Source organism: Chiloscyllium punctatum, chromosome 4 (genome assembly GCF_047496795.1).
Source record: "Chiloscyllium punctatum isolate Juve2018m chromosome 4, sChiPun1.3, whole genome shotgun sequence".
NCBI classification, from domain to species: Eukaryota; Metazoa; Chordata; class Chondrichthyes; order Orectolobiformes; family Hemiscylliidae; genus Chiloscyllium; species Chiloscyllium punctatum.
Genome location: NC_092742.1, coordinates 12,776,370 through 12,801,207, shown reverse-complemented (window position 1 = coordinate 12,801,207; position 24,838 = coordinate 12,776,370). Strand labels below are relative to the sequence as shown.

At 45.6% G+C, this 24,838-nt stretch overlaps 1 protein-coding gene across 5 annotated transcripts in view; it reads left to right on the top strand.

Moving 5' to 3' along the window:
• The window catches only part of tdp1 (tyrosyl-DNA phosphodiesterase 1), a 137,804-nt gene that overhangs the window by 79,423 nt on the left and 33,543 nt on the right, over positions 1–24,838 (top strand). For all 5 annotated transcript variants that reach the window (XM_072568087.1, XM_072568083.1, XM_072568086.1 and 2 more), the window contains exon 14: positions 19,425–19,527. In XM_072568087.1, coding sequence (XP_072424188.1) covers positions 19,425–19,527 — 103 coding nt within the window. The remainder of the gene's footprint in view (positions 1–19,424; positions 19,528–24,838) is intronic.

Below are 24,838 nucleotides of genomic sequence, written 5' to 3'. Positions count from 1 at the left end.
AATTTGTGACATTAAATGCTATGGAGATTTATTGTAACTTGAAATCAAAGGTAATTTAAATCTCATTTATAAATATTTGGCTATGTGTTATTGTAATGCAAGAGGTAATCTGTTTTCTAGCTCTGCCTGTGTGTTTTTTTCTTTGCTAATCCATTCCCTTTATCCAGAATTCCTCTTGTCCTGAGGCACCCTTTCACTCCCAGGATGAGTATCCCACCTTGGCCAGCCTTGATTCAGCTTGTCGCTCTCTTACCTGGAAGTCGGAATATTGGGGATTCAAGTCCCACTCCAGTCATAGTCTGCAGGTTTGAAGGAGTGTGACACTGCCCGAGAAATCGATTTCCAAAGGAAATATTAAAGTGAGAGGGCCCTAATGCTTGTGTTTTATTTGCTTGTGGGATGTGGTCATTGCTGGCTCGGCCAGAATCACTGAATTGTTGCAGTGCAGAAGGAGGACATTCAGCCCATCGTGACTGCACTGGTCTTATTCTCTAGTGTCAATCTCTATCTTTCCCATTTCCCTACACGCCATTACAATCCAAATAACCGTCCAAAATTTATTAAGAATGAACCACTTTACTGTGACTCACACGTAGGCCAGACCAAGTAAGGATGGCAGATTTTTGTTTTAGATTAGATTAGGTTACTTACAGTGTGGAAACAGGCCCTTCGGCCTAACAAGTCCACACCGACCCTCTGAAGAGCAACCCACCCAGACCCATTCCCCTACATTTACCCCTTCACCTAACACTATGGGCAATATAGCATGGCCAATTCACCTAACATGCACGTTTTTGGACTGTGGGAGGAAACCGGAGCTCCTGGAGGAAACCCACGCAGACACTGGGAGAATGTGCAAACTCCACACAGACAGTTGCTTGAGGCGGGAATTGAACCTGGGTCTCTGGAACAGTGAGGCAGCAGTGCTAACCACTGTGCCACCTTGCCGCCCATTTCCTTCCCCATGGTGCATTAGTGAACCAGATGTGTTTATTTTGACCATCAACAGTGATTACGCCATTTGTCTAACTATTAATTTCAAGATTTGTTTTTAATTGACTTCACATTTCACCATCTGCCATGGTGGGGTTTGAACCCTTGTCCTCAGAACGTTAGCCTGGAATTCTGCGTTACTAACCCAGTGACATTACCACTGCATGATCACCTCTCCTACTTGGGGCTTGTTGTCTTTTGCAGTTGCTGTGCACTGCAGTTGCAATGGTGTGTTCCTACAGTTGGAAACCCCATGAAGTGGGAGATGAACTGAACATGTAATTTGCTTATCTTCACTGTAAAGGATACAGAGAATATTCCAGCAATAGCTGTAAGCCAGGAATTGTAAGGCATGGAGGGGTGGTACGGTGGCTCAGTGGTTAGCACTCCTGCCTCACTGTGCCAGGGACTCAGGTTCGATTCCAGCCTTGGGCAACTGTCTGTATGGAGTTTGTACATTCTTCCTGTGTCTGCGTGGGTTTCCTCTGGGTGTTTTGGTTTCCTCCCATAGTCCAGAAATGTGCAGGTTAGGTGGAATAGCCATAGGGAAATACAGGGATAGGGAGGGTCTGGGTGACAGCCATATACTCTATGGTCTTGGTGCCAGGTTTGAGGTCCTTGTCATCACACTCTCTGTTCCTTAGATGATTGAAGGCTGCACTGTTGAAGGTCTGTGAATCTGTTACAAAGGCCATTAATTTAACATGCAGCCAGTTTTGGGGCATTTGTTTGGTAGAACTTACACCACAGTCAGTATACATTCAGTTAGCTCACTTGAAAAATCAGTGACCACTTAAAATATAAGCACCAGTTCTCTTCAGGAAAGAAATTGAATGTCAGAATGTGTGATGGCTCCTGAACAGTGCTGAGTGCTGTGTCTCTTTGGAGTGATGGAGTAACGCCTAATTAAAAGTACAGATCATGTTTTAGTTCAGAAGCTCCTGTTGGGACAGAGGGAGAAAAGCATCTTCCCTGTTGGGAGGAAGGATAATTGTGGTGGGAAGGAGGTTAAGTGATGCTCTTGACCTTTGAGTAATCCATTTGCTGTGAATAAAGGGCTGCCAGTTATGGAATTGAATTCCAAGTTGTTAATAGGAGGATTTCTCTCAGCCAGCTCCTTCCTGCTGTGTGTGACTATTTCCCTTCTCCCTGTTAATATTCCTGTCTCAGCCCATTTGTTATTTTATCCATTTTATCTCTCCATTTACCCTCTCGGTCTTGCTATCCCTTCATTTCCTTTCTTAAGCCCACCTGCCCTTTTTGTTTTCATCCTATTCACCACTCCCTCTCTGTCCCTCTCTCCCTTTCTGTCCCTCTCTCCCTCTCTCTCTGACTGTTTCTCGTGCTCTCTCTCTCTCTCTCTCGCTGCCCATCTCTCTCTCTTTCTCTTTCTCTCTCTGCTGTCGTTCTCTCTCTCACTGGCGCCTCCCCCCCCCCCACGTCTCTGCCTTTGTCTCTCTTTCTCTGTTTCTCTCTTGGTCTGTCTGTTTGTCTGTCTGTCTCTCTCTCTCTCAGACTTTCTCTCTGTCTGTGTCTGTCTGTCTGTGTCTCTCTCTCTCTTCCCCCCCCCGCTCCCCCCATCTGCCTCTCTGTCTCTGACTCTGTCTGTGTCTCTCTTGATCTGTCTCTCTTTCTCTCTCTCTCTCTTCTCAGTCTCTCTGACTCTCCCTCTCTCCCTCCTTTCTCTATGTTTGGGATTAGCTGTCCTTCACCATGTGAGAGAAAGTGAGGACTACAGTTGCTGGAGATCAGAATTGAGAGTGTGGTGCTGGAAAAGCATAGCAAGTCAGGCAGCGTCTGAGGAGCAGGGAAATCGATGTTTCGGGCATACGTCCTTCAATAGGAATATGATAGGTAGATGGGGGGGTGATTGAGATTGGTCAATGGGGAGGGAAAAGGAGATGGGTGGGAAGGAAGATAGGCAGGTAGGACAGTTCAAGAGGGCGATGCCAAGTTGGAGGGTTGGATCTGGGATGAGGTGGGGGAAGGGAGATTTGAAAACTAGTGAAATCCACATTGATCCCGTGTGGTTGGAGGAACCCGAGGCGTTCTTCCTCCAGTTGGCGGTGGCTTGGATTTAGCAGTGGAGTAGGCCCAGGACTTGCATGTCCTTGATGGAGTGGGAGAGGGAGTTGATGTATTTGGCCACAAGGCGGTGGGGCTGTTTGATGTGTGTGTCCCAGGGATGTTGCCTAAAATGCTCTGCAAATGGCTTTCCTTGTGCAGATTTCCAATATCCAATTATATTGGATATAGTTACCTTTTGAGCACAAAACTGGTGCTTGATTAATTTTTTATCTGTTCACAGGATCACAGAATAGGTGCATCAACAAAAGGAAGCCATTCCTCCCATCATGGCTGTGGTGGGTCTCTCAAGTGCCACTCACCCATTTCCACCCCCCCTCCCCCCCTCCCCCCCTCACCCCCCCCGACATGTTCTTCCTTTTCGTATGGTAATCCAATTGCAATTTAGTCTTGGATGGTAGGAGTCAGTGGTTTATGATTCCCAGTATTTTATAGAATCCCTACAGTGTAGGAGCAGGCCATTTGGCCCATCAGGTGCACACCATCCCTCCGAAGAGTATCCCACCCATCCTATCTCCATAAGCCTGCATGAACCATAGCTAATCCACCTAGCCTACACACACCTGCACACTACAGGGAAATTTAGCATGGCCAATTCACCTGACCTGCACATCTTTGGACTGTGGGAGGAAACCAGAGCACCCGGAGGAGACCCACGCAGACACAGGGAGAATGTGCAAACTCCACACAGACAGTCACCCGAGGCAGAATTGAACCCAGGTCCCTGGCGCTGGGAGGCAGCAGTGCTAACCACTGAGCCACCGTACAGCTGATCTATTCCTGGGTGCCCACAGATGTTAGTGTGAGTGTTTTCTTGAGCAGGTTTTAGGGGGTTTGATATGACCAGGTTTGTTCCTGGATGCAGTGGCCATGAAAGGGTGGCAGCAGCGAGTTGGGAAATGATTTTCAGATGGAAATTTGATAACTCCTCGAGGGAGTTATCAGGTAGGATCAGGGTGGGGGGAGATGGTTACAGCTACCTGAGAAAAGAATCAGGGAGTGGGGTTCGAATTGGCAATGCAGCCCAGACTTCCTGAAATATGTCGATGCTCAGAAATGCCTTGAACTTTCTGCTTCTGTTTATGAGATTACCAGAAGCAGGCAATTGAATTAATAAACTGTAATTCCCTAATAGCCATCTGCAGTGAATGAATGTGCATTCATAATAATCTAAATTGCATCAGCACGTTTTATTTCTATGAAAGCATGATTGAAGTGTCTGTCAAATCTCCCTCACTTAGACAGAATTTATTGAAATGCAGGACAAAAAAAGAACTGAAAAAACTGCAGATGCTGAAAATCCAAAACAAAAACAGAAACTGTTTGAAAATCTCAGCAGATCTGGAAACATTTGTGGAGAGAAATCATAGTTAATGTTTCTGTTCAATGACCCTCAGGTGGTAGCTAGGAAAAGGATGTTTTTTTTTAATGCAGAAGATAAGGTTGGAGGTGAGGGGAGAGTAAATGTGAAGTGGAGGTAGAGCCCAAAGAGAGAGAAAAACAGTTGGACGGAGATAGGAGTGGTTAAAGGTCTGTCTTGCAGAATGAATAGCTGCTAATGGGGACTATTGGAGACTGACAGTGGGTAGCGTGTGGTTAGTAGCCTGTGTGATATCGAGGCGTGGTGCATGGGGAAAGATGTCTCAAGCCCTACAATTGTTCAACTCGATATTGAGTTTGGGAGGCTGCAGGGTCCCCAAGCGGAAAATGAGGTGCTGTTCTTCCAGCTTGCACCGAAGTTCACTGGAGCACTGCAGCAAGTCCGAGACTGAGACGTTGGCCGGGGAACAGGGTGCTGTGTTGGAGTGGCAGCCAACTATCAGCTCAGCATCATTTTTGCAGGCAGAACATCAGTTTCTGCAAAGGAGTCACCCAGATTATGCTTCGTTGCCCCAGGGTAGAGGAGATCACGTTGTGAGTAGTGAGTGCAGGTAAAGTGCTACTTCCCCTGGAAGCTGCACTTGGGACCTTTGGTAGTGAAGAGGGGGGAATTGGAAAAGTTTGTCTATTTTGTTTCTAATTTCCACCCTGCTGTCACCTTCACCTGGTCCATCTCTGACTCCTCCCTTCCCTTCCTCGACTCTTGTTTCCATTTCTGGGCTTAGGCTCACCACCAATCTCCATCACAAACTACCAACTCCTACAGGCACCTCGATTATACATGCTCACACCCTACTTTCTGTAAAGACTCTATTCCATTCTCCCAGTTCCTCTGTCGCCGTCACCTCTGTTCTGATTATGTCAACTTCGATAAAGGGGCCTCTGAAATCTCCACCTTCTTCCTTAACTGAGGCTTCCCCAGCACCGTAATTGACAGGGCCCTCAGCCAGGTCCAATCCATCTCGCGCACTTCACCCTCACCCACTCTGTTCCTTCCCACAACAGCAATAGGGTCCCCTTTGTCCTCACCCACCATCCCACCAGCATCCACATCCAGAGGATCATTAGCTGCCATTTCCACCATCATGAGACACCTCCCTTGTTATTCTTCTGTCGGGGAGTGTCAGATCAGGATTAACACCGGAGGTTAATTCAGAATAAATTGTGTAGTGTATAAGATCATTTGTACAAATCAGTTAGGTTCTTCTGACAGTGTCCTCACATCCAATTTGACTCTCAGAGACAGGACCAGAAGTCGGCTCATTCAGCCTCTTGTACCTGTGACATTATTCAATTACGGAATAATTAATTGGCATCTTAACTCCGACCACCTCACTTGGCTCTGTGTTCTTCTAGGCTCTTGTGAGACAAAGACGCATCAATCTCAGATTTCAAATAACTACTTTAACCAATATGTTGCCTTTTGTGGAACAGAGTTCTTCACTCCTCTTACCCTGTGTGTAGGTAAATTAGATTCCCTACAGTGTGGAAACAAGCCCTTCGGCCCAACAAGTCAACACCGACCCTCCAAAGAGCGACCCACCCAGACCCATCCCCCTACCCTTTTATCCTATATTTACCCCTGACACTGCACCTAACCTACACATTCCTGAACACTGTGGGCAATTTAACATGGCCAATTCATCTGGCCTGCACATCTTTGGATTGCGAGAGGAAACCAGAGTACCTGGAGGAAACCCACACAGACACGAGGAGAGTGTACGAACTCCACACAGACAGTCACCTGAGACTGGAATTGAACCCAGGTCCCTGGCGCTGTGAGGCAACAGTGCTAACCACTCAGCCACTGTGCTACCCCTTAATATCTTTGCTTAACAAAAACTTGTCTATCTCAGATTTAACATTAGCAACTGATTCAGCATCAACTGCTGTTTGTGGAGGAGAATTCCAAACCTCCCCCACCCTTTGTGTGTGGAAGTGCTTCCTAACATCTCTCTTGAGTGGTCTGGCTCTAATTCTCGGACTATGCCCCATGGTTCTAGAATCTATAACCAGTGGAAATAGTTAATCTTGATCCATCCTGTCTTTTCCTGTTATTAACTTGAAGATATTCTAAATTAGAGGGGAAAAAAGCTTAATTTAGAACATAGCTGAAAATGTGTTGCTGGAAAAGCGCAGCAGGTCAGGCAGCATCCAAGGAGCAGGAGAATCGACGTTTCGGGCATGAGCCCTTCTTCAGCCCTTTCTCACTTTCTCCTAGTTAATTTAGAACAGAGAACAATACAGCGCAGAACAGGCCCTTCGGCCCTCGATGTTGTGCTGACCTGTGAACTATTCTCAGCTCGTCCTCCTCAACTATCCCAAAATCATCCATATGCTTATCTAAGGATTATTTAAATCTCCCTAATGTAGCTGAGTTGACTACATTAGCAGGTAGTGCATTGCACACCCTTACCGCTCTCTGCGTAACGAACCTGCCTCTGACGTCTGTCTTAAATCTATTATCCCTCAATTTCTAGTTATGCCCCCTGGTACACATTTGTATAACCTCTTCTCATAATGTAACCCCTGAAGTTCAGATATTATTCTTGTAAACTACGTTGGACTTTCTCCAGGACCAACCTACCCTTTCTAAGTGTGGTGTAACCAAGGTTTTGTACAACTGCAACATAACTTCTCTGTCCTTATACTCCAGTTCTCCAGATGTAAAGGCCAGTCTTCCATTAGCCTTAGCAATCTGTTGGCTTACTTGATTATTTTCTGCTCGATTATTTCCCACATCGAATAGTCTTCTCCTGCTCCTGTTTCCTATGTTTCAATGTGAGATTTACATTTGCTATCTTAGTAACTCCCATCCTCCTGTCTTATCAGCCATTAACCTGTGGATTTACATCCTGTACAAGTGCTTATCCTGAAATAGTGTTGTGTGGACTCCTATTTGACAGCTGAAGGAGATCTGAGAGCATCCCGACCTTGTCATCCGAGACCAAAGAACTATAATTTGCTGTTGCAGCGCAGTGTGAGTGCTCATTTGTCCCTCAGCGTGCGTGCACTCAGGTAAATTGTACCAGTGTTTCCATTTCACCAGTGAGTTGAGAACATGTTAGTAAAATCACCCAAGTATCAAGCAGGGTGTACCTGGCCAATTCTGTAAATCCCACAAAGAAAGCTGTGGTTGCATGAAGTTTTCTCCTTTAAATTATTTATTAACAACAGTCATGGAAGAGCCAGTGTTGGACTGGGGTGTACAAAGTTCAAAATCACACAACACCAAGTTATAGTCCAACAGGTTTAATTGGAAGTACTTGCTTTTGGAGCGTCGCTCCTTCTTCAGGTGGTTGTGGAGTACAAGATCGTAAGACACAGAATTTATAGCAATAATTTACAGTGTGTTGCAACTGAAATGATACATCCAGGTCTTTTTCAATATATCATTTCCGTTATGTCACACTATAAACTTTTGCTATAATATATTAGATTAGATAACTTACAGTGTGGAAACAGGCCCTTCGGCCACACCGACCCGCCGAAACGCAACCCACCCCCCTACATTTACCCCTTCACCTAACGCTACAGGCAATTTAAGCAGGCCAATTTACCTAACCTGCACATTTTTGGACTGTGGGAGGAAATCGGAGCAAACCCACGCAGACACGGGGAGAATGTGCAAACTCCTCACAGTCAGTCACCTGAGGCGGGAGTTGAACTCAGGTCTCTGGCGCTGTGAGGCAGCAGTGCTAACCACTGTGCCATCGTGTCTTACGATCTTATTCTCCACAACCACCTGATGAAGGAGCAGCGCTCCGAAAGCTAGTGCTTCTAAATAAACGTGTTGGACTGTAAACTGGTATTGTGTGGTTTTTAACTTTTAACAACAGAAATCTCTTTGATCAATGGGATGTCAAGCCCCACAGTAAGAGACCAACTCCCTGTATCTGTGTTTGTGATCTGTGTGTTCCTTCCAATCTCTCTTTCATCTTTGTTAATTTCAGCTGTTTAAGCTTTCCTCCTCAAATCCCTTGGCCTCCCCCTTATTTAAAACCTAGCTCTAGATCCCATCATCTCCTTTGTGGCTTGATATCCATTTTTGTCTGGACATACTATTGTGAAGATGCATAAATGGTGTTGAGATATAAACCAGTCTGACTTTGGTTAAATGGTGGAGCAGGATTGAGGTTGACTGGCCTCCTCCTGTTCCTAACTTCCTTCCCAAGTCCACAAAATGGGTTCCCAATGCAATGGTTCATTGGAAAAAAGGGAGTTTAAGCAGTGAGTCTCTTCTAGAGAAATTGGCTACAGCCATTGTTTCACTAAAATCAGTTTTCATAGCTCCTTGAAAGTGGAATCGCAGGTTGATAGGATAATGAAGAAGACATTTGGTACCTTTCCTTTATTGGTCAGAGTATTGAGTGCAGGAGTTGGGAGGTCATGTTGCGGCTGTACAAGACATTGGTTAGGCCACTGTTGGAATATTATGTGCAATTCTGGTCTTCTTCATATTGGAAGGATGTTGTGAAACTTGAAAGGGTTCAGAAAAGATTTACAAGGATGTTGCCAGGGTTGGAGGATTTGAGCTATAGGGAGAGGCTGAACAGACTGGGACTGTTTTCCCTGGAACGTCGGAGGCTGAGGGGTGACCTTATAGAGGTTTACAAAATTATGAGGGGCATGGATAGGATAAATAGACAAGTTTGGTGGAGCTGAAAATGTGTTGCTAGAAAAGCGCAGCAGATCAGGCAGCATCCAAGGAGCAGGAGAATCGACGTTTTGGGCATGAAGTTTGGTTGAGTCCAGAACTAGTTTTAAGGCGAGAGGAGGAATATTTAAAAGGGACCCAAGGGACAACTTTTTCACTCAGAGGGTTGAGAGTGTATGGAGTGAGCTATCAGAGGAAGTGGCGGAGGCTGGTACAATTACGACATTTAAAAGGCATCTGGATGGCTATGTGAATAGGAAGGATGTAGAGAGATATGAGCCAGGCGCTGGCAAATGGGACTAGATTAGGTTAGGATATCTGGTCGGCATGGACGAGTTGGACTGAAGGGTCTGTTTCCGTGCTGTACATCTTTATGACTCTAATGTACTTCAGGAAGGGAAACTGCTGTCTTTACCTGGCCTGGCCCACAAGTGATTTCAGACCCACAGCAATGTGGCTGACTCTTAGCTGCATCCTTGCTGACAATACCCACTCAGTTCTGGCATCATCCTCGTAAACATTGTGTGTACCTTCTCCAATACCTTTACATCATTTCTTTAGTGTGCTATGCGATACATCTAAGGTGGTCTAAGGCTTCCTGAGACACGTTTCATCCCTAAAATGACTGTCTGTCCATTGGGCTCGCTGTGTGCTGATTGGTTGCCACGTTTCCCTGGATTAAAACAGCGACACCGCTTCAGCGGAATGCCTTTATCAATGAGACACTGGAGGATGGCTTGATTTTGGGAAGGTGATGTGTAAGTGGCATCTCTCGTGTTCTCTAGCTATACATTGCGTCACTGACTGGGCCAGCATTTCTGAAGAAGCGTCACGTTAACAGCTTTCTGTCCACTGATGCTGAAAAATGTGGTGGAAAAACACAGCAGGCCAGGCAGCATCCGAGGAGCAGGAGAATCGATGTTTCGGGCATAAGCCCTTCTTCAGGAATGAGGCTGCTGTGCCAAGCAGGCTGGGAAAAAAGGTAGGGGGGAGGGAATTTGGGGGAGGGGCGCTGGGAATACGATAGGTGGAAGGAGGTGAGGATGAGGATGATAGGCTGGAGAGGGGGTGGGGGCGGAGAGGTCGGGAAGAAGATTGCAGGTCAAGAGGGCAGTGCTGAATCCGGGGGTTGGGACTGAGACAAGGAGGAGGGAGGGGAAATGAGGAAGCTGGAGAAAAATCTGCATTCATTCTTGTGGTTGGAGGGTTCCTAGACGGAAGATGAGGCGCTCTTCCTCCAGGCGTTGTGTGGTCTGGGCCGGGCGATGGAGGAGGCCAAGAACTGCATGTCATTGGTGGAGTGGGAGGGGGAGCTAAAGTGTTGAGCCACGGGGTGGTTGGGTTGGTTGGTGCGGGTGCCCCAGAGGTGTTCTCTGAAAAGTTCCGCAAGTAGGCGGCCTGTCTCCCCAATGTAGAGGAGGCCACATTGGGTGCAGCGGATGCAGTAAATGATGTGTGTGGAGGTGCAGGTGAATTTGCGACGGATATGGGAGGATCCATTGGGGCCTTGGAGGGCGGTGAGGGGGGAGGTGTGGGTGCAAGTTTTACATTTCTTGCGGTTGCAGGGGAAGGTGCCGGGAGTGGAGGTTGGTTTGGTGGGGGGTGTAGACCTGACAAGGGAGTCGCGGAGGGAGTGGTCTCTCTGGAACGCTGATAGGGGTGGGGAGGGAAATATTTCCTTGGTGGTGTGGTCTGTTTGGAGGTGGCGGAAATGACGAAGGATGATACGATGTATCCGGAGGTTGGTGGGGTGGTAGGTGAGGACCAGTGCGGTTCTGTCCTGGTGGCGATTGGAGGTGCGGGAAGTGGAGGAGATGCGGTGGAGAGCATCGTTGACTACGTCTGGGGGGAGATTGCGGCCTTTGAAGAAGGAGGCCATTTGAGTTGTTCGGTATTGGAATTGGTCCTCCTGGGAGCAGATGTGCTGGAGGCGAAGGAATTGGGAATATGTGATGGCGTTTTTACAGGGGGCAGGGTGGGAGGAGGTGTAATCTAGGTAGCTGTGGGAGTCGGTCGGTTTGTAGTAAAGATTACATCTCCTCCCACCCTGCCCCCTGTAAAAACGCCATCCCATATTCCCAATTCCTTCGCCTCCGCCACATCTGCTCCCAGGAGGACCAATTCCAATACCGAACAACCCAGATGGCCTCCTTCTTCAAAGACCGCAATTTCCCCTCAGACGTGGTTGACGATCCTGTCCACCGCATCTCCTCCACTTCCCGCACCTCCACCCTTGAACCCCGTCCCTCCAATCGCCACCAGGACAGAACTCCACTGGTCCTCACCTACCACCCCACCAACCTCTGGATATATCGTATTATCCTCCGTCATTTCTGCCACCTCCAAACAGACCCCACCACCAAGATATATTTCCCTTCCCACCTCTATCAGCGTTCCGGAGAGACCACACCCCCCACCAACCCAAAATCCACTCCTGGCACCTTCCCCTGCAACCGCAAGAAGTGCAAAACTTGCACCCACACCTCCCCCCTCACCTCCCTCCAAGGCCCCAATGGATCCTTCCATATCCGTCGCAAATTCACCTGCACCTCCACACACATCATTTACTGTATCCGTTGCACACCTCTGGCACGTCCGCACCAACCAACCCAACCAACCCAACCGCCCCGTGGCTGAACACTTTAGCTCCTCCTTCCACTTCGCCAATGACATGCAGGTCCTTGGCCTCCGCCATCGCCAGACCCTGACCACATGATGCCTGGAAGGAAGAGCGCCTCATCTTCCGCCTAGGAACCCTCCAACCACATGGGATGAATGTAGATTTCTCCAGCTTCCTCATTTCCCCTCCCCCCACCTTATCTCAGCACCGCCCTCTTGACCTGCAATCTTCTTCCCGACCTCTCCATCCCCACCCCCTCTCCGGCCTATCACCCTCACCCTCACCTCCTTCCACCTATCGTACTCCCAGCGCCCCTCCCCCAAATTCCCTCCCCCCTACCTTTTATCTCAGACTGCTTGGCACACCAGCCTCATTCCTGAAGAAGGGTTTATGCCCGAAATGTCGATTCTCCTGCTCCTCGGATACTGCCTGGCCTGCTGTGTTTTTCCAGCGCCACGTTTTTCAACTCTGGTCTCCAGCATCTGCAGTCCTCACTTTCTCCTCCACTGATGCTGCCACACCTGCTGAGCTTTTCCAGCAATTTCTGATTTTGCTTCATTCTGATGTTAGCAGACCGATCAGAAAGAGCAGGGGATGGGGCACAGAACCACTTGGATTGCTCAAAGGAGCTGCACGGATGTGACAGTTTAGAAAGGCCTCCTTCTGTCCAACATCACTCAGTGATTGTCATATCAAATGACAATGTGGTCAATCCATAAAGGAATAGAACCCAGGACAATTATTGTAGAGGAGAGAATGGTTTCTTTATGCATTCTTTCAAAAGATGTGGGTGTTTCTGGTAACATTTGGCCTTGTATTATCGCTGGAGTGTTAATCCAGAGACTCAGATGATGTTGTGGGGACCTGGGTCTGAAACGTGCCATGGCAGATGGTGGAATTTGAATTCATTAAAAAACAAATTCGAGAATAAAGAGTCTAATGATGACCATGAAGCTATTGTCAATTGTTGGAAAAACCCATCTGGTTCACTAATGTCCTCTAGGGAAGGAAATGACCTTCCTTACCTGGTCTGGCCGACATGTGACTCCAGACCCACAGCAAGGCGATTGACTCTAACTGCCTTTCGGGGGCAACTAGGGATAGGTAATGAATGCTGCCTAGCCAGTGATGCCCCCATCCCATGAATGAATAAAGAAAAAAAAATCCCTGCCCATTGCCACTCTGAGTCACCCACATTACAACTCATCTGGAGTCCTGTCAGTCAGGCCAAGTGAGGAAAACTGCTTACCTCCCCTCGTGAACCAGGTAGGTTTTTACATTTTAACATTACTGATAATAGCTTTTTATACCACATATTTTATCAATTGAATTGAAATTCCCCAGTGCTGTGGTGGGATTTGGACTTTTCACAGAATAGAGTCCCTTGCAATGCTGAAGCAGGCCCTTCAGCCCATCAAGCCTACACTGACCCTCCAAAGCATCCCACCCGGACCCACTCCCTTTAACCTGCATTTTCTCATGAAGGGCTTTTGCCCGAAATGTCGATTTCGCTGCTCCTTGGATGCTGCCTGAACTGCTGTGCTCTTCCAGCACCACTAATCCAGAATTTTCCCATGCAGCACCTGGAAAGCCTGCACATCCCTGGACACTATGGGCAATTTACCATGGCCAATCCACCTAACCTGCACATCCTTGGACTGTGGGAGGAAACCCACACAGACACGGGGAGAATGTGCAAATGCCACACAGGCAGTCACCCAAGGCTGGAATGAACCCAGATCCCTGGTGCTGTGAGATAGCAGTGCTAACCACTGAGCTACTGTGCCACCCCAACCATTACGTTCCAGCAAAACACGCCCTTTCACATTGTCGAGTCAAAGGATGCTCACTTATTAGAGAGACGATGGGTGGTGAGTTTAACCAGAGTTATCACACCTCAGACATGGGGTGAGGTTGGAAATGAGGAACTTTGACAGTAACCTCAGCAAAGTGGGACTTGAATCTGCATTGTTGGTAGTACTTTATTATAAATCAACTATCCAGCCAACTGAGCTCAGTGATCTCCATAGAGGCTTTTGCCTCTGAATTGTCAGTCCAATCTTTGGAGACAAGTTCCATACCCTAAGCACTATACTACACTTCCCAATTTAAAAGGCAGTTTTGTTTCTGAGCTCCCTAAACATTTATCAGTCTTGTAGAATAAGTGCCAGAAAGGTGTCCTTGCTATTAACTACCTGTGAGGCGGAGTACTGGTGTCACATTGTGAATCTTCAGAGTGTATCTGCATTGTGTTAAATGAAGTGAAGTGATTTAATTTAGATTTCAGTGCAGCCAACGATGGGCTGTTCATATTGTGTAAAAGATGGAGTCATTTGATGGTGCCACTTAAATTGAGGTCAGGGTTTTTAATAAAAGGGAGCATGTTTCCTATTGATTTTTCCTGTTCTGTTTTGAATGATGTACTGGGTTACAGTGATAAGTGACTGAAAACAATTCAGTTCATCAGTCAACGGTCTCAGATTATGGGCTGCATCAATCCACCAGTTCTGTTTAGGTTTATAGGGAAGCCATTTTTTCATCACAGATGCGGGGACTGAATATCTGGTGTCTGAATATCTGGTAGGGTGGCACAGTGACTCGGTGGTTAGCACTGCTGCCTCACAGCGCCAGGGACCCGGGTTCGATTCCCACCTCGGGCAACTGTCAGTGTGGCGTTTGCACATTCTCCTAGTGTCTGTGTGGGTTTGCTCTGGGTGCTCTGATTTTCTCCCACAGTCCAAAGATGTGCAGGTCAGGTGAATTGGCCATGCTCAATTGCCCATAGTGTAAGGTGCATTAGTCGGGGGAGGGTAGGGGAATGGCTCTGGGTGGGTTACTCTTCAGAGGGTCAGTGTAGACTTATTGGACTGAAGGGCCTGTTTCCATACTGTAGGGAATCGAATCTAATCTAAGGAAAAAATCTAATCTAAATTTGAAAATGGCGTCAGTGGGCAAGCAGGTAAGTTGCCAAAAGTGATATGGATGGGCTGGGTAAGTAGGGAGGTGAGTATAATGTGGGTGAGTGTGAACTTGGTCCACTTTGGCAGGACTGTGATGTGATGGATCTTTAAACATTTGTTCACTGATGTTGGTGTCCCTGGATGAGCCAACATTTTTGCCCAACTTGAATTGCCATTTGAACTGCATTACATTAGGTGTGGAGTCACATGTTAGGCTGGACAGGACAAGGGTGGCAGATTTCATAGAATCCCTACAGTGCAAGAAGAGGCCATTTGATCCAAGGGAGCTGCACCAACCCTATGAATAGCATTTTACACAGAGTCTCCTAACTTACCCCTATATCCCTGCATTTCCCATGGCTAATCCATCTAACCTGCATATCTTTGGACTGGGGGATGAAACACAGACATGGGAATCGTGGAAACTGTACACAGACAGTGTTCCAAGGCTGGAACTGAATCTGGGTCCCTGGCACTATGAGGCAGCAGTGCTAACTACTGAGCCACCATGCTGCCCCAGGGATTTCCTTATCTAAAGAACATTAGTGAACCAGATGAATGTTTGCAACAATTGACAATGGTTAAATGGTCACTGTTAGCTCTTAATTCCATATTTTCATTGATTCACATGTCACCATCTGCCATGGGGGCTTAGTAGATGGTGGAAGGATAGAAAAAAACAGTACAGCAAGGGAACAGGCCGTTTGGCCCACCAAGACTGTGATGACATGCTGCCTTTATAAATTAAATATATTTTGCCTCTAGGCCACCTGCATCCCTCTATTCCCTACCCATTCATTTATCTATCAAAACAGACCTTAAATGTTACTGTTGTATCCACCTCCACCACCACTCTGGCAGCACATTCCAGGCAATTATCACACTCTGTGGAAAAAAAACGTGCCTCTCACATCATCTTTAAACTTACCCCATTTTACCGCAAGCCTCTGTTCCCTAGAAATTGACTCTGCTATTCTGGGAAAAAGACTCTGACTATCCATACTGATCGTGCCTCATAATTCTGTGAATGTCTATCAGGTTGCTCCTCAGCCTCCGATGTTCAAGTAGAAACAAACCAAATTTGTTCAATATCTCCACGTAGCTAGTAACCTCCAAACAAGGCAACATGCTGGTAAATTATACCTGTACCTTCTCCAAAGCCTCCACATCCTTCTGGTAATGTGGCAACGTTTTCTCTTTTTGGGGAGACTAGAAATAGGGGACACAGATTAAAATAAGAGGTCGTTTATGACAGAGAGGAGGAGAATATTTTTTTTCTCTCTGAGGGTTGTTCGTCTGTGACGCCTCTTGCCCAGAAACTGGTGAAAGCTGGGTGTTTAAGTTGGTTCAAGGCAGTTAGATTTTCAATAGAAAAGGTATTTCCAGGTTTTGGATGGGGCAAACCGGATCGCAAGCAGAACAGCTATGGTCTTATTGAACGTCGGACTAGTCCTGATGGTGCACATGGTCTCATGCCTTCACCGTTCAGTTATTGTAAAGGGAGAGTTAACACTGTGTCAGCTGCGGGCTCAATCAGTGGCACGTTGCTAGGAAAAGCCAAGGCTTTGAACCTCGCTTTGAAGACTTGAATATGCAATGCAGGCTGTAGCTGTGGAGTGCAGTGCCGAGGGAATGCAACACTGTCTGAGGTGTTATATTCTGGGTAAGGCCTCATGAGGAAGTAAAATATCTGGCAGTATTTTGAAGAATGGGCAGAGGAAATCTATCAGCTGACATTGGGTAATATTTATCCTTTGACTAACCTTGATCATCTGGTTTCTCTCCTTGATATATCTCTGAAACCCTTTGCTGTCACTATTTGCTATGGCAGCAATAGCTGCATTGCTGAGGTAGTGTATCAACTTACTGATGATTTGAAAGGCATCCTATAAATGCAGCTCAGTTCTTCATACACCTGAACGGTATCTGCCAATGAGTTGAGCTCTTTCCTCATCCGTAATCTAAGTTAATTTTACTTCAAGGGGAATGAAACATAAAAGAAGACAGGTTTTACTGAAATTATAACCAGAGACTGGTCAGACCACAACTGGAATACTGCGAGCCATTGTGGTACTTCATCTAAGGAAAGGTACAGTGGCATTAAAGGCAGTTCAGAGAAGGTTCACTGGGCCGATGCCAGGTATGGAGGGACTGTCTTGTGAGGAGATGTTGAATAGATTGGGCCTGCACTGATTGGAATGTAGAGGGGTAAGAGGCGTCCTTATTGAAAAGCAGGAGATTCTCAGGAGACTTGACAGAGTAGATGTGGGAAGATTGTGTTCCTTCATGGAAGAGTCCAAGATCAGAGGGCACAATTTCAAAGTAAGAAGTTGTACATTTAAAATAGAGTTGAGGAGGAATTTCTTGCCTCAGAGGGGAGTGGATCCGTGGAATTCTTCACCACAGAGGGCTGGTGAGGCTTAGTCACTAAGGCTGAGACAGACAAATTTTTAATCAGGGAACCAAGGGTTAGGAGGGAAAAGTAAGAAAGTGGAGTTGGAGATGATTGGATAACCATGACCTCATTGAATGGTGGAGCATACTCAATGGGCTGAATGGCCTGTTTTTGTTCTTGGTGTGTTCTGTTGTCTTAACCAAACATATTCCTCTCGGCCAAATTGGTTCAAAGAAAGATTTTTAAAATAGCAGCCATTTCAAAATTTCATTTCAAGGATGAAGACAGGAGATAACCAAACATAACTTTTAAATGTTACGACAGACTGATCAACAGACAAGAGCTTAAACCAAAGCCCTACCTGCCTTCCCAGGGGCACTGTTTTGAAGATGAGCTGATATTTGTCCCTCAGCTGTTCTCGTTTTGATATTTTTAAGACTTCTGCTGTGTGCAAATTGATATCATGGACAAAGATTGTAATATCATTTATTTCGTTGCTGCAATGATGCAGAAGGAAGCCATTTGACCCATCACATTGGTGCTAGCTCTTTTAAATGTATGCAATTTGACATAATTGCCACTTATGTCATGGACAAAGATTGTCGTGGTATTTATTTATTTATCTACTACAATAATGCAGACGGGGGCCATCTGACCCATCATATTGGTGCTGGCTCTTTTAGAGTTTTTTGATTAGTCCTATCCCATGTTCTTTACCAGAGCTCTGCAAATCTTTCCTTTTCAAGTTTTTTTTTTGGAAGTTATTATTGAATTTGTTTCTTCTGTGTGAGCACAAAATGCATTCTGGATCATAACAAGTCATTGTGGAATGTCACTTTGCCTCATCCCACTTTAACCCAGCCTTGCACAAGGACATAAACAAAACACGAGTACGCTGGAGTGAATCATCACATTTTGTAATTGGTTTTGATTTCTGAAAGGTGATCTCACATTGAGAGTCTTTAATTATTAGTGTTCAAATTACTTTGAGATATCATTTATTCCTTTGTCTGCTGCGATAATTGGAAATGTCTTGTTATTAACAGCAAGGTCCTGGCCTCATGTACACTCAACAATAGAGTGTTGATCCATTCCTTGTATTGAAGTAAACATGGAGTGGCTCAGTGGTTAGCACTGTTGCCTCTCAGCGCCAGGGACCTGGTTCGCTTCCAGCCTCAGGCACCTGTCTGTGTGGAGTTTGCACATTCTCCCTGTGTCTGAGTGGTTTTCCTCTGGGTGCTCCACAGTCCAAACATGTGCGGGTCAGGTGGATTGGTCATGGTAAAAAAAACCCCACGCAGGTTATGGACGTGACTGGGTGGGATGCCTTTCGGAGGGTCAGTGCAGACTCAACGGGCTGACTGGCCTCTTTCTGCACTGTAGCAACTCTATATTAAAGAGTGAAGGCCAAAAGATTTTACAGACTCAAATAGAATTAGTGGATATGGGGAATGGATGGAGAGCAGTGTCGAGGTGGAAGGGCATTTTTATGACTATATCGAATGGTGGAACAGGCTTGAGGCGATGAATGGCCAATTCCTGCTCCTATATTCTATGGCCTCGCATTCAGATCTCTGACCAGCTCCTACCTTGTGCACTGGGTCCAGTCCTGGTTGCTCAGACCCCCTGAGGTTTTGGGCAGAATGCAGAGCAGAACAGTCTGGCTCGTTCCCTGAAAATGAAAGGTCCCACTGTGGGAGAAAAACCACCTAGAGAGTTGGGACCACCTTGAATGCTGTTGTCTGAGGATTCCTTGCAGAAGATCCCCTTAGCCCCAAGAATTATATCTAACTCCTTCTTGAAAGCATTCGGTGTTTTGGCCTCAACTGCGGGGGTATAATTGGAAAAGGACAGGAGCAGAGTGGAATTAATTGGATGGCTCTTTCAGCGAACCATCTATCAGCATAATGGGCAAAATGGTCTACTCCTGTGCTCTAACATTCTATGATTCTGAGAGAATGGTTGGAACATAATGTACCAGAGTGCATTGTCATGTGGTCACCTTTCAGAAAAAACTCTTCATTATTCACATTGACATGGAGGTCATTGGTGGAAAAAGTTTGTTAGGTAAGGTGTAACAACCTGGAGTGAGACGGCATAGACAGGATCTACAACTGATGTAGATTTTAAATATATTAATACATCAAAGACGTGTCAATGATTGTCTGCAGAGATAAACCAGAAAATGACTTACTAGATTTATTTCCATATTTTCTGAAGGAGTTTGACTGTTTGTGAAGTTTTTGTAAACTGATGTGTAGTGAATTATAAAAAAGCACAATGTTAATGAAGTTTCATGACTGATAGTTCTCCTATTTTCCTCCCGTACCTCAGTGCCAATCTGTCAAAGGCTGCCTGGGGAACTCTAGAAAAGAATGGCTTTCAGCTGATGATCCGCTCATATGAACTGGGAGTTCTGTACCTGCCCAAGGCCTTCGTAAGTTGATTCTGTCCTACTATTCATACACTTGGTCTCTTCAATCATCTTTGATCTGAGTATAGATGTCTCTGCAGATTTCAGTTACAGTTTACCAGACTGTTCACCCTTTGTCATTTGACCTTCCTTATGAAAGAAAACACAAATCCCCCCTCAGCCCCACTGAAGACACTGACCATCACCAAGCTATTCCTCCAGAAGGCTCTTCAGTACTTGTCCCATTCAGTTAATTGACCCAACTCAGCTTATACACTCAGCTCAGTGGGTAGCACTCTGGCCAATCAGTCAGAAGTTCCACTCCAGAGGTTTGACCACAAAATTCTTAGGTCAACACACCCCAGTGCAACACTGGCTGAGGTGCTGTCATTTGAATGAGATGTCAAACTAAGATGTTATCAGGACTGACCGGTCCATCCTTGAGGACTTTTCTCTCCAGCAGTTAGTGGGCAGTTTCCAACAAGGACAGCAAAGACAAAAGGACCTTTCGATGAGGGAGACTGAACCATAGCACAAAGAGGGCTAGTGTGGCGACATAGGTTTCAATTATCAGGTTAACAAAGCTGTAAAAATGCAAACCAAGCTGGGCTTCATTTTTATTGATATGGAATTCAAAACCTGAACAATTGTAGCGAACTCTGATCGGATCACATTTGGAGAAATGTGCACAATTGTGGTCTCTGCATTAAAAAAATGCACGAGGAGACACCAGAGACAGCAGTGATCTTTAGAAGAGTATAAAGGCAGTTGGAATGGACTTAAGAGGGAAATTAGGAGGGCAAAAAGGGGACATGAGATAGCTTTGGCAAATAAGGTTAAGGAGAATCCAAAGGGATTTTATAAATATATTAAGGATGAAAGGGTAACTAGAAAGAGACTAGGGCCCCTTAAAGATCAACAAGGCAGCCTGTGTGTGGAACCATAGGAAATGGGGGAGGTACTAAATGAGTTTTTACTGTGAAGAAGTATATGGAAGATCTAGAACATGGGGAAGTAAATAGTGACATGTTGGAAAATGTCCATATTACAGAGGAGGAGGTGTCTTAAAACGCACAAAAGTGGAAAAGGCCTAATCAAGTATACCTTAGAACTGTGTGGGAAGCTAGGGAAGTGATTGCTGGGCCTTTTGCTGAGATATTTGTATCATCGATAGTCACAGGTGTCGTGGTGGAAGACTGGAGGTTGGCAAATGTGGTGCCACTGTTTAAGAAGGGCGGTAAGGACAAGCCAGGGAACTATAGACCAATAAGCCTGACATCAGTGGGCAAATTGTTAGAGAGAGTCCTGAGGGACAGGATTTACATGTATTTGGAAAGGCAAGGACTGATTAGGGGTAATCAACATGGCTTTGTGCGTGGGAAATCATGTCTCACAAACTTGATTGAGTTTTTTGAAAAAGTAACAAAGAAGATTGATGAGGGTAGAGCAGTGGACGTGATCTGTATGGACTTGAATAAGGCGTTTGACAAGGTTTCTCATGTTAGACTGGCTAGCAAGGTTAGATCTCATGGAATACAGGGAGAACTAGCCATTTGGATATAGAACTGGCTCAAAGGTAGAAGACAGAGGGTGGTGGTGGAGGGCTGCTTTTCAGACTGGAGGCCTGTGACCAGTGGAGTGCCACAAGGATCAGAGCTGGATCCACTGCTTTTCGTCATTTATGTAAATAGTTTGGATGTGAACATAAGAGGTATGGTTAGTAAGTTTGCAGGTGACACCAAAATTGGAGGTGTTGTGGACAGCGAAGAAGGTTACCTCAGAATTCAATGGGTTCTTGATCAGAAGGGCCAATGGACTGAGGAGTGGGAGATAGAGTTTAATTTCGATAAATATGAGGTGTTGCATTTTGAAACGGCAAATCAGGGCAGGACTTATACACTTAATGAAAAGGTCTTAGTGAGTGTTGCTGAACAAAAACACCTTGGAGTGCAGGTTCATGGTTCCTTAAAAGTGGAGTTGCAGGTAGATAGGATAGTGAAGAAGGCGTTTGGTATGCTTTCCTTTATTGGTCAGAGTATTGAGTACAGGAGTTGAGAGATCATGTTGAGGCTGTACAGGACATTGGCTAGGCCACTATTGGAATAGTGTGTGCAGTTCTGGTCTCCCTGCTAAGAAAGAATGTTGTGCAACTTGAAACAGTTGAAATAATTTCCAAGGATGTTGCCAGGATTGGAGGGTTTGAGCTGTAGTGAGAGGCTGAACAGGCTGGGGCTGTTTTCACTGGACCATTGGAGGCTGAGGGGTGACCTTATTGGGGTTTGTAAATCATGAGGGACATGGATAGGGTAAATAGACATGGCAATTTCCCCAGGGATGTGGGGCCGTTCAAAATTAGAGGACATAGGTTTAAGGTGAGAGGGGGAAGATGTTAAAGGGACCTAAGGGGCAACTTTTTCATGCAGAGAGTGGTGCGTGTGTGGAATGAGCTACCAGAGGAATTGGTGGAGGCTGGTACAATTACAGAATTTAAGAGACATCTGGATGGGTATATGAATAGGAAGGGTTTAGATATAGGCCAAATGCTGAGAAATGGGACTAGATTAATTTAGGATATCTGGTCGGCATGGGTGAGTTGGACCGAAGGGTCTGTTTCCATGCTGTACATCTCTGTGACTCTATGACTCTAAAAAGGATTTACAAGCAAGCTACTAGAACAGAGTGGTTGTAGTTATCAGGACCAATTGAATATCTTACTCTAGAACAAGGGTTACCTCAGAGCAAGGGGAGACCTGTTAGCAGTTTTTAAGATTGCAGAATATTTGATAAGGTGACTGTGGAGAAAATATTTTGACTTTTTTGCAGGGGAAGAGACAAGTACAAGAACTATGAATCATCAGTAAAAGGTAGTCACTAATAAACACAGACAGAAGTTCAGGAGAGAGATCTTTAGGCAGAGAGTAATTAGGATGTGGAATTTGGTGCCACAGGCTATAGTTGAGGTGAATGGTATAGCAACATGTATTTTAGGAGAATCTATATAAACATAGACTGGGTAAAATAGTATGTTTCCCATCATGGGAGAGTCTGGGACCAGAGACATTCAACCTAGAACATTACAGGACAGTACCTGGTGAGACCACACTTGGAATATTGTGTCCAGTTCTGGTCACCCTACTATAGGAAAGATACAGAGGCTTGGAGAGGGTGCAAAGAAGGTTTACCAGGATGCTGTCTGGACTGGAGGACTTGTCTTATGAAGAAAGGTTGAAAAAGCTTGGACTTTTCTCTCTGGAGAGAAGGAGGAAGAGAGGAGACCTGATCGAGGTGTACAAAATAATGAGAGGAATAGATAGAGTCAATAGCCAGAGACTCTTCCTCAGGGCAGGATTGACAGGTAGGAGGGGTCATAGTCTTGAATTAAGGGGAAAGGTACAGAGGAGACGTCAGAGGTAGGTTCTTTACGCAGTGAGTTGTGAATGCATGGAATGCGTTGCCAGCAGAAGGAGAGTCATTGGGGACATTTAAGCGACTGCTGGACATGCACATGGAGAGCAGTGAGTTGAGGGGTGCGTAGGTTAAGTGACTATATTTTATATTAGGTTTAAATCTCAGCACAACATCATGGGCCAAAGGGCCTGTTCTGTGCTGTTCTATGTCTATGTTCTATGTTCTATGTTCGACCGACCCTTCAGCCCTCGATATTGTGCCGACCTGTGGAACCAATCTGAAGCCCACCTGTCCTACACTATTCCATTCACATCCATCTTCCTGTCCAATGACCATTTTATTGGAATTCCCTTAAAGTTGGTGAGTCTACTACTGTTGCAGGCTATGCATTCCATGCCCCTACTACTCTCTGTGTAAATAAACTACCTCTGACATCTGTCCTATATCTATCACCCCTCAATTTAAAGCTACGTCCCCAACCTGCAGTCTCAGAATAAAAGAGCACCAATTTCAGACTGAGATGAGAAGGAATTTCTTCTCTCAGAGAGTTATGAGTCTTTGGAACTCCTTGCCACAAAGAGGTGTGGGGCAGAGTTCAGTGTGTCTTTCAGGCTGAGATAGCTTCTTAATCAGTCAGGGTATCAAGGGTTACGGGGATAGGGCAGGAAAGCGGACAGGGGAATTTCCAGTCCATTCGTGATCCTAACGAATGGTGGAGAAGGCTTGAGAGGTCGAACAGCCTCTTCCTGTTCCTGTTTCTTATGAGGAATAAATTAATAGAAAGATTTGTTGATGAGATGAGACAAAATTGAGTGGGAGGTGTCTCCTCTGGAGAGTAAACACTGGCATATGCTGGCTGGATATAACTTTTAGCATAAAAATTCTTTTTAAAAATCTGAACTAATGCTTTTTAGTTATAGTTCTAATAGTGATTGTATACAGGGGATGTTCTCTTTAAAAGTAACCTTCTAAATGTTTGATTAAATGAGGATGAGCTCACAGTCCCCCACTGAACAAATGGAAACTTATTTTTGCAATTAATATAGCTGTCCCACCATAGGTAGCAGATTCTTGTGCTTATCTGTCAGCACAGCTCCTCTAAGTGTCACTCAGAGCTGAGGTGAACTGAGATGTCAGTTTGTATTGTCTCCAGTACCTGATCGTTAGAACGCTTTAATGTCTGCAGGAGATAACAGCTCGTGACGGAATTGTCAGATATTCTGGGAGTTCTATTCAGTAGCTTCCTGGCAGATAAAAGAGGAGGGAGGGGTTATTGGCAAAGTTTCTTTAAGAGAATCATTAATTTCCCCAGTTTTATATTCAGAATATGTCATATAGAGGAAATACAGAGCATGACATATTGGGGTAATGTTCTCTGATTTTAAATCAGATGCCAGTCTTGACCTGGTGGTATCTCTGAGTCAGGCCCCAATCCAGTGTAGGGAATATGGTGACACTGTGGTAGCGTCATTGGGCAGGTATTCCAGAGGATTAATGATCTGGGGAAGTGAGTTTGAATCCCATCACATCCCATCAAGTATTTTTTTAAAAATCTGGAATTCAAAGTTAGTCTCAGTAATAGTGACCATGAAACTATCTTCAGTTGTTGTGACAACCCAGTGGGTTCACAGATACCCTTGAAGGAATCTACTGTCTTTACACTGGTGTGGGCCAACTTTTGATGCCAGTGTGGTTATGCCTGTCCAGGAATTGCTGGCTGAGTTGCTGGCAATTAGAGGTGGGCAACTAAAGACTGAGCAGATCCAAGCTGATGTTTGCTGTGCAGTGCTAGGGGAATGCAGCACTGTCAGAGGCTTATGCTTTCTGTGTGAGGTGTTCATCCTGTCTGCTGTCTCTGGTGGATATAGAAGATCCTATAGAAGCATTGTTGTGAAGACAAAGACCCAAGTCTGGTGAGTCTGATAGA